This window comes from Macaca mulatta, chromosome 4, assembly GCF_049350105.2.
Source record: "Macaca mulatta isolate MMU2019108-1 chromosome 4, T2T-MMU8v2.0, whole genome shotgun sequence".
In the NCBI taxonomy this organism is placed as follows: Eukaryota; Metazoa; Chordata; class Mammalia; order Primates; family Cercopithecidae; genus Macaca; species Macaca mulatta.
Genome location: NC_133409.1, coordinates 134962249 through 134972923, shown reverse-complemented (window position 1 = coordinate 134972923; position 10675 = coordinate 134962249). Strand labels below are relative to the sequence as shown.

Here is a 10675-nt window from a genome sequence, read left to right as displayed (position 1 = left end):
TTTCTGCCTCTCCCTTCCCCATGAGATTTCCTGTTTGGCATGTTACTGTGGATAAAGCAGTAGATGAGTGACCATGAGACAGTGCCAGTGCAGAACAGAAGTATCTCCTTTGGAGAGATGAACTGCTAAAGGATCCTTAAGAAATCTTTGATATTTTTCCTCACAGAGACATTGATTATGAGCGATATGTTTTTTTTTCTTTTTTTTTTGAGACGGAGTTTCGCTCTTGTTGCCCAGGCTAGAGTGCAATGGCACGATCTAGGCTCACCGCAACCTCCTGCCTCCCGGGTTCAAGCAATTCTCCCGCCTCAGCCTCGTGAGTAGCTGGGATTACAGGAATGCACCACCAGGCCCAGCTAATTTTGTATTTTCAGTGGAGACAGGGTTTCCCCATGTTGGTCAGGCTGGTCTCAAACTCCCGACCTCAGGTGATCCGCCCACCCCAGCCTCCCAAAGTGCTGGGATTACAGGCGTGAGCCACTGCGCCCGGCCTGATTATGAGAAATTTCTGTGATAAGAAATATAAAAAGATGTTTTGGCCAGAAATTAGCTACTCTGTCCCATCTCTCTAAATTTCAAACTTTGAATTCTCTCCATTTGAACTTTGTATTACTTTTGTGTTTGTGATCTAAGCCCAAGAAAAGGATGTCAAATTCTCACGAAGAGGATGTAGAGGGGTGGGGAAGGTGGCCACTTCTCCTGGAGAGCAGGGCAAGAGGCTGATTCCCTTTGCAGATTTTACTCAAATGCTCCTCAGAAAGCTATTGCTAGCATTTTAAGTCTAGTGCATACGACTCTTACCTTGGGCTTCATCAGTGCACATTTCCTGGAAGCCATAGAAACATTCTACAGTTTTTATTTACAACTTTTTGAATTCAATAATATATACAAATATTGTACTACTCAAAACGCTCAAAATAACAAATCATGACAAGAACATGTCCTTCTTTGCCTCCTGTCTCCTTGCTAGCCCATTTTCCTTCCTAGAGGCACCCATTGGCATGTTTCTTATGAATCCTGGCAAGCTATCCTATGAATATCTATATTGGAAATCCAAGACTCCAAAATCCAAATGTGTTTCATGTAAACAGCTACTTCAAAGTCAAGTACAATAAAAGCCTTTTTAAAACTTAATCCTTACTCAGATGAGTGGATTTTGTTTTCTACTTACGTTCAAGAAAGGTAGTAAGAAAAGAAGTAAAAAGAGATAGCTTGGAATAATAAAAGAGTGCTGACAGGGGCTAAGGTGACCAGGCTCCACCACTAACTAGCAGATGTGAGTCTAGCTCCTCCACCAGAAAACCACAGGGCTCTCCAGGTGATGTCCAAGGCTCCTTCCAATGTAAGGACCTCAATTCTGCTCAACAAGAGATCACATCTTTTTTCTCCAGTCAAAGGCCAGCATAGGTACCTGTTGCATCTGCAGTATTGTACAGTAGATTGCTGCTCCAAATGGCCCAGTCTGAGACTCTAATATAGTCAGGGCAGTTTCATGACTCATTATATTTCACTATATCTCTTTGAAAATTGGCATATCAAATATAAATACAGTAAGTTAAATCATAATAACATCATTTCCCAAATATTCTTGACTAATAATACCCTATACATTTTGCTAAAAACCATGAAGAATTGATTACTGTACTTGCAGGTAGGTTCATCAATGCAATTGAGCTTGAAGGTGTTGCCTCATCAGTGCTTGGTGTGTATCAATTCTTAGCATAATCATATAAATCTTACAGTAAGGTTATGGGTCCTAAAGCAAACGTGCAGAGTCAAGTAGGCTATAGAAAAACCACTTTTCAGTTACAGATCTTCAGGTTAACTCCCTGCGAGGTTTGTTCATCAGATCTTGGGTGAGGCTTGAGAAAGGCTCTCTTCCTAAGCTCTCTTAGCTGACTATACATTGAGATCCCCTGGAGAGCTTTAAAAAATGCTACTCAATCCCATTACTGGGTATATACCCAAAGGAATATAAACCATTCTACCATAAAGACACATGCATACATATGTTCATTGCAGCACTACTCACAGTAGCAAAGACATGGAATCAACTAAATGTCCAAGTATGGTAAACTAAATAAATAAAAAGTAGTACATATGGAATGTGGTACCATGGAATACTACACAACCATAAAAAAGGATGAGATCATGTCCTTTGCAGGAACACAGACGGAGCTGGAGGCCACCATCCTTTGTAAACTAATGCAGGAACAGAAAGCCAAATACTGCATGTTCTCACTTATAAGTGGAAGTTAAATGATGAGAATACATGTACATGAAGAGGGGAACAAGACACTGGGGCCTATTTGAGGGTGGATAGTGGCGGGGGGAGAGGATCAGAAAAAATAACAGATACTAGGCTTAGTATATTATTTGGGTGACAAAATAATCTGTACAATAAACTCCTGTGACAAGAGTTTACACCACACACACACACAAACACACACACATATATACAATCCGCCCATGGACTCCTGAACCTAAAGTAAACCTTTTTTTTAAAGCTCCCCCTCCACATAAAAAAAAATTAAAAAATTTAAAATGAAAAAAAAAAGTGCTGCTGCCTGAGTCCTATCTCCTGTGATTCTGACATTGTTGGTTTTGTGTATGACCTGGGCATTGGGTCTCTCAAAGTGCTCCTGCTGATTTCAATGTGCAGTCAGAATTAAGACCCACTACTGTAGAATTTGCCCAAGATTGTCTGGTTCTGGAAATCTCTTTGGATCATCAGAATCTGTTTACTTCTCTCACATGGAAGTGGTATAATCTCCCATATTAGTGCTACCCTTTGCATGAAACTGAGGCATAATTGGCCTGTTTCAGGCTACCCAGTGTTATCTGACGACCAGGAGCATCCACATCACCCAGGAGCTTGTTAGAAATGCAGCCTCAGGCCAACTGCAGTGGCTCACGCCTGCAATCCCAGCACTTCGGGAGGCCGAGGTGGGCGAATCACGAGGTCAGGAGTTCGAGACCAGCCTAGCCAACATAGTGAAACCCTGTCTCTACTAAAAATACAAAAAAAAAAAAGTAGCCGGGCATGGTGGCGGGCACCTGTAGTCCCAGCTACTTGGGAGGCTGAGGCAGAATTGCTTGAACCTGGGAGGCAGAGGCTGCAGTGAGCCGAGATTGTGCCACTGCACTCCAGCCTGGGTGACAGAGTGAGACTCCACCTAAAAAAAAAAAAAAAAAAAAAAAGGAATGCAGCCTCAGCCCAGTCCCACAGACCAATTAAAACCCGATCTGCCTTTAAGATACCTAGGTGCTTCATTTGCATATTCAAGTTTAGGGAGCACAACATAGTGGCCTCAAATTCTGCATTCCTAACACAATGCTTCCTAGTGTTATGGATACTGCCGGTCCTCATCCACAGTGGCAAGGATCTAAAGCACTTTCTCTAAGTGTGGGAAACTCATTCTGGAATTCACCACAAACCTGAATCGAATTCTCTCCGAAACTGCCTTTTTGACTGACGGCTTATTCCCAGGTGATTAGTTACATGAAAGTTTGAGAACCACTGATGCAGGCCCAACTTTTTCCCAGAGCAGGAATCATTCTCTTATTTGAAAAGCAGCTCAGTCTAATTGCACTTAGCCTACATCAGCCTAGAGGAAAGTATATTACCCTCTGGAGAAAACTACATCATCCCTTCCTTAGCCCTTCAAATAACTGAAGCTCATCTTTCTCCTGCTGCCTGGTCTTCATTGTCAGGCTTAGATTTGCTGACAGTTGCTCCTCATTCTGTTTCTTACTCTTCTTGGTCTCCCACTATATCCCCCTGACACGCTGGAAACCTTTCACTTCAGCCATACTCCTCAAAGTAAGACAGCCCAAAGCTAGAGGAAAGCTCTGAAGCGAGCCACACAGTATAAAAATGACACTATCATCGGCTCTGATCAGAACTTTTTATTTTTTAATAATGCAGCTGGAGGTTGCATTCGTTTTAGAAAAGATATGTGTCATGTTAGTTCAATATTAAGCTTTCATTTAACCACATGTCCTATGTTCCTTCCCTATGGGTCATCAACTGATGTCACCTCATTCCAATACTTTCACAAGTACCGACTGAACTTGCATATAGGGCTTTACTTATAACCCAAATAAATTTCATCACTGTGATCTCTGCCCACTATTTCAGCCAATAAGGAATTTCTGGTCACTGGCCCTACATACACGGAACAGTCAGTCTTGGATACAGATAGTCAGAAGACATGGATTCAAGTCTGATCTCTACAACTTTGCTATAGGTCTTAGACAAGTTATTTGGCCTTTATAAGCCGGTTTTTTAATCTATGAAATGGACACAATAATAGTACCTATCCTATAGTTGTGAAGATTCAATAAAGTAATATAAAAATTACTTTGTAAAGTATAAACCTGTGTAAATGTGAGTTATTAATGAAAGCATCGCAAGATACAAGGTACAAATAATCCACAAACTTAACCGTAATAACAATTTGTTCATTCTTTGTGCTTTCTACCCCCACGTGAAATTAGTGGCAGTTCTGAAATCCTCTGAAATGCAAACTCTTGTCTCCTCCACTACCATCTGTGACCGATTCTAGTTTGCTTTCCTTCCTTACAGAGTTTCTGTCTTTTGTCGACAAAAGAAGGGGAAAGCCGGTGTAAGAACCAGTGTCATTAAATACCAGGATAGTTCTCTAGAAACCAACCATGTGGAAGCGGATGAAACCAGAAAAACCCTTTAATGTCGTTGACGTGGGTGTCCAAATGTTCAAGCAAGGCATCCACTTCCAGTTTCTCATGGGAAGAGGAACTTAAAATTGCTGAGGTTCTGGTTGTTGGAATTCTGTAGAGCCATGGTCCCCAAGAAAAGGGAGACACGCAATGAATACCAACGTGAGATCTCACCCTGCCTCAAGACCATGAGAGTCCTCTGAACTTATTCAGGAACAATGAGGTATCTACCCATTTCCTATAATAAGGACAGTCTCAAAAACTGAATTCTCAGATTTAACCCAAAAGACTAGGAAATGCTTGGTAGTTTTCACTGAAGTCTCTCCCTACGAAACTCCAGGTACCTTTCCAAACACAAACCTTTGCAAATTTCCACGATTTACAGATTAGAATGGCTGAGGTTTTTAGAACACACATACTTTTGCAAAAGACTAATCAACACACAACTAGAGGAAATGTACAAAGCAAGAGATTTAACGATTAAATACACTCGGACTACTTAAGTAACAAACACCTAATGTTTATTAATAAATTAGTACACTTGAAGGCATTTTTCTGATATCGGTCCTTCACCACTACCCACGAACCCCGCCCACAAAAAGGGAGTCCACGCCACCTCTGCATTGGAATCTGGCAACTGAGCATTAGAAGGTACATTTGTAAATGGGAGCATAGTTGCAAATATATCAGACAAGGGTTCTTATAGCTGCAGCCATTTTTAATTAAAGTAATTGGTGAAGGAATCCCACCAAGACCAAGGCCTTGAGAGCAGATTGGACCTATTGACTATATGTATATAAAAAACAAGACATATGTTAAAGCAAAGCTGGGCAAACTCTCTATGGAAAGGGTGCCACTGGCACTGGATTTTGACTTTCCAAAGTGCAGCAATGTGTTCCAGAACAGCTCAATTCTTAAAAGGTGAAGTTCTTTGGTGGCCCAGTTGTCAAGCCACTTAAATAGCAAATCCTGATGGCTTGAGGATATCATTTCTCCAGCCCAGAGCATATTAGCATAAGAAGAGTACAAGTAATCAAGCATTCTACACAGTGTCCAGGTGAAAACCATACAATCAGCAACAGTGTGGTCAAGTTTCAGCCATGAATATGAACTATACAAGACGTATTTAAACGATAACTCAAAGTTGAATTGCATTACAGTAACTCAAATGGGGTCTTAAATTTTCTTAATCTTTAAGAAAATTTATAAAGGACAAATAATAATAAAAATAGTAATAATATTTGTTTTTAAAAAGTAGGTGTGAATGTTAAGAGACTTAAAGACTGCTTATAGGATTCACAAGATGCCATTATACTTTTAAGAACTTAAGAGCCTCACAATCCAGTGTGTGGGAAAAGTCACACTGCATTTATGGTAAGTTAAGTAAATTTAAAGTGCACAGAACAATCTTGAAAATACGTAAGAAGGCAAAATGGAGAAAATATGGAACTTAAAAAACTTTAGTGGTGGGTATTTCACAACAGTTACACCTTGCAAAGGCTTATAAACCAACTTCCCAGAAGAGTTATTTAAAAAAAGAGAGAGAAAGAAAGAACTCAAGCACTGGCCATATACTCTGTTAAACACACACACACACACCCCAAACAACAAAAATCAGAAACAGAAGAAAATAAAAAAAACCACCCTGCCACTAAATTCAGTAATTTCCAGAATGCAGTAACCCTATGTTCTACAGCAGGTCAGGAAGATGGCTATAAACAGAGTCCAGGAGGGTCTGGCTGGCTTCCTGGCTCTTGACTCCAATAATTTCGAATAGCCGGTCCAGTTTGTCCTCAGCCTGGGGAATCTCTTCAATCACCCGCAGCTCCTCAGGATTTAGAATATGGAGCATGTCATCAAAGATAGGCTGCAAGTCACAGGGGTCCAGGCGTACCTGCCGCAACACTGTGTCCTTCTTTTCTGCAGAGAAGAGAGGGAAGCAAAGACAGCTGTAAGGTGACTGTACTGGCAAGGCCTGGGGGAAGGAGAGGGGGTCCTGGAGAGAGATACATCTATTTCCTCCCCAGCCTATTATTATCCTTCCTCCATTACAGTGAGAGAGTGAGTGACCCTCTGGCACATTCGAAACAACACAAGAGTTTTTACTGGCATTGCACGTGTAAGATAGCAAACAAGATTTGCCTGATAGAGAGCAGCCAAGGTCTTGCTTGAATAGCTTGCTGAGGTATCGTTAATGTGACATTTGCTTAGACTTAACTAACTTCTAAATTATTTTGGAATTCAGAAGGTGAATGGTGAGATACTTAAAGAAACCAAAGAAACAAAAACACAAAACTAAAAAACTTTTACTACTTTCCCTAGCTGTAATGTGTTTACTAAACTAAGATATACATAGGCCCACGCCTTTTCCAAATGATCAAAAATTCTAAGACAAAGTAGTCTACTTATCTGACTTTCCGATTACATTGTGATACTTTAGAACTAAACCGCTGCGAGAGTAAAAGCACATAAATAAGAAAATATTATTTCTTCTCAGGTCATACCTTACATTGGGATGAGGAACTATAACTTTTATTACTATCAAAAAGCACCTTTTGTAAAACATAATATATAACATAAATATAAACTAAAATATAAATATTTTATGTAAATGTAAAAGAGATTAATATAAATATACAAAGTATATAAATTATAAATATGTAAATAAAACATTTTATAAATACATAAAATATCAAATATAACCCTTTCACTAAAATATAACTGGAATTACCCAAAACTAGAAAATTTCTTTAAAAACTGTCATAGTGTATGCTAATTCCCTAACCGATACTAAAAATTAAAAGTTGCAAATTCTTTGCCAAAACTACCAATCCATAATGTTTAAAATATTGGTATTTGCAATGTAGTTTAACAAAGTGAATTTTGGGGTATTTTTAAGTCACTAAAACCTGTAGTTTTCTTTCTTTTTTTTTTTTTTTGAGACAAAGTTTTGCTCTTGTCACCCGGTCTGGAGTGCAGTGGCACGATCTCAGCTCACTGCAACCTCTGCCTCTCGGGTTCAAGTGATTCTTTTGCCTCAGCCTCTGAGTAGCTGGAACTGCAGCGGGCTAATTTTTCTTTTTTTTAGTAGAGATGGGGTTTCATCATGTTGGCCAGGCTGATCTCTAGCTTCTGGCCTCAAGCGATCCGCCAACCTCAGCTTCCCGAAGTGCTGGGATTACAGGCGTGAGCCACCGCACCCGGCTAGAACCACTTTATCAATGATGCTCAAGCTTGGACATTGTGCCTACCATCTGGATATGGTGCCAGCCAGAGCCTGGACTTATAAAGAGGCAAATGGGGCACTCGCCCCTGGTACAAAATTTAAGGTGGCACCACAAAACTCAGTAGTCAAGTTAAATTTCAACGAAATGGGTTTTTTTGGTTTAGGGGTTTTTTGTTTGTTTTTGAGACAGGGTCTTGCTCTGTTACCAGGTAACAGAGTGGCACAAACTCCTGGGCTCAAGGGATCCTCCTGCCTTAGCCTCTGGAGCTGCTGGGACAACAGGTTAATTTTTAATTTTTTGTAGAGACCACGTCTTGCTTTGTTGCCTAGGTTGGTCTCGAACTCCCGGTCTCAAGTGATTGGCCCACCTCGGCCTTCCAAAGTGCTGGGATTACAGGCATGAGCTGCTGCGCACGGCCTAAAACCTGTACTTCTGACTCTTCAGATAAGTTCAACTTTAAATCTTTGGACACAGCAAGCTTGGTAAATAATTTTCAAAAATCTTGCCAGACTACATTTTGTCAGGCCTTCCCCGAAACACTCATTTGATAGCATCATGAGGCCAAAGGGTGGCCCATAGCTCTCCACCAGGCAGTGTGAGCTGTAAAGATTTCGGAGGCGTGTCTTCGCCAGCCAATGGCAAGGTTTTTCTCCGGCCAGCGTATCTTGAAGTTTTGGACTGGTCTTCCTGGGCAGGTAATTCAGATGACTCACCTCTCAACTACAACTGGACTGTGGAAGGGGAGGGACAAATCCCAGGGGCTCTTCGGGGGGTTTAAAGTGCGTGTGTGAGGTCTGCTGAGATGCCTGTACCTTTGGTAATAAAGGAACCGTTCCTGCTTAGCGCCGAGGAGCCGCTGGATGTAGAGTCACAGCGGAGAAGGGGCTCCGACTCATCCACGAAGAAGCCCTTGTTCTTGTCCTGGGGGGAAGGCTCCACCGTCAGGAGAGCGGAATTCTCAAGTTTCGCGTTGGGGCTGGGGATGGGGCTCGGGCTAAGCGGGCTGGGGCTCATCGGGAGAGCCAGTTTGTCAGTTTCCAGCTGTAGGAGGGAACATTTTTTTTTATTATATATAGACAAAAACAAAAACAAAAAAACAGTAAAATTAAAATCCCTCCTCAGAGGCTATTTTTTTCCCATTTAATATTTTATATATTCATCCTCCCATTTCAGTTGACCATAACTTATTTATATGATTACTAGACATACACACAGACTTTTAAACCCTTCAAAACTACAGTGAGGATATGCATGAGTACTAAAAACTGGGAGGCATATGAACCAAGCTATTATCTCAGGGGATTAGAAGGGAACATGGGTGTAAGGAGAAAGATCCCCAATTTAAAATATAATTTTGTAGAGCCGAAAGGAGTCTTAGATATAATTTAGTATTATGAGCTGAATGAATTATGCCCCTCCATGTTGAAGCCCTGACCCCCAGTACCTCAGAATGTGACTATTGGGAGAGAGGGCCTTTAAAGAGGTAATTATGGTAAAATGAGGTCATTAGGGTTGGCTACACTCCAATATAACTGGTGCCTTTAATAAAAAGAAGAGATGAGGACACAAACGCACACAGAGGGAAGACACAGTGAAGACGTGGTGAGAAGTCAGCCATCTACAAGCCAAGAGAGAGACCTCAGAAGATAGCTTTCTAAGGTTCCAGAATTGTGAGAAGATCAATTTCTGTGGTTTAAGCCCTCAGTCTGCGATCCTTTGTTACCGCAGTGCTCGCTGACTCTTACACTCAGCTTCACAGGGAATGAAACTGGGGCCTGGAGAAGTGAAGTGACTTTCTTAACTAAGGGCCACAGGGAAGTCACAGAACTAAAACTAGACCCCAGGTTTTCTGACTCCCATTTCAAATGCTCAAGAAAAAAACTGCTAAAATTAAGAATGAGAACAGGAGAAAATGAGAGGCGTCAGTGGCTGGGAGGAGAGAGTAATGACCGAAAGGACAGAACAGAGACTGTGAACATTGCATTCTGGAGTGGGGAGGTCAGAGAGACAATACCAAACATACAAGATGGTTTCAGATAAAGATGGTGAGCTTCACCACCACTCTGGCTGGTGGGTAGAGAATGGATTTTAGGGAGGCAAGAATCAAAGTAGGGAGAGCAGTTAGGACGCTCCTACAGTGGCTACATACAGTATGACTATGACTTGTACTGGGGGTGTGCAGTGGAGATAGTGGGGAGTGATAGGTGATGTGACCTCATTTTACCAGTGAAGTGACTGGGGCCCAAAGAGAGCACACAGCTACTGGGAGAAAGCAAGCAACTCAGGCCTGCTTGACATCTCTCTTTGGCCCTTTCATTTGAGAAAATACATCAGAACTCTGGCAGGCACTTGTGGCCTCTCCTAGTAATTGACTTTATCTTTTTATTGGCTCTTCCGACATGGATTAAAAATCCTGGGAGCCAGCTGGCCCGATCACCCAGAGCAGGGTTCAGGGAATGATGGGCACTCTCCCCAAGCTGTTAATCACCACTCAGAATCCTCAGCCCTTCACTCACACACTTCAAGTAAAATGTTTTCAAGCTCTTCGACGAAGATATTGATATTTCAGAGTATTACAAGGAATAGTTATATAAAGCACAAACCAAACACAACTGCTTCTTTTACAAATTTTAAGGCCTGAGAAATTCTTGCAACTGATTTCAGATTGTGAAAGACAACTGATGACTGACTGCACATGTCTAATGTTCCAACAGCGTTTTTCCTCTGAACCACCACCCTCGCCCTGC

The 10675-nt window shown here is 41.4% G+C and overlaps 1 protein-coding gene across 2 annotated transcripts in view; it reads right to left on the bottom strand.

Annotated features, from left to right (window-relative positions):
- Nucleotides 1-5205: 5205 nt before the first annotated feature.
- TNFRSF21 (TNF receptor superfamily member 21) overlaps nt 5206-10675 on the bottom strand; it is a 73390-nt gene continuing 67920 nt past the window's right edge. For both annotated transcript variants that reach the window (XM_015136511.3, XM_077999823.1), the window contains exons 5-6: nt 8741-8969; nt 5206-6621 (exon numbers count right to left, since the gene is read on the bottom strand). In XM_015136511.3, the coding sequence (XP_014991997.1) occupies nt 6392-6621; nt 8741-8969 (459 nt within the window). In that variant the 3' untranslated portion in view covers nt 5206-6391. The remainder of the gene's footprint in view (nt 6622-8740; nt 8970-10675) is intronic.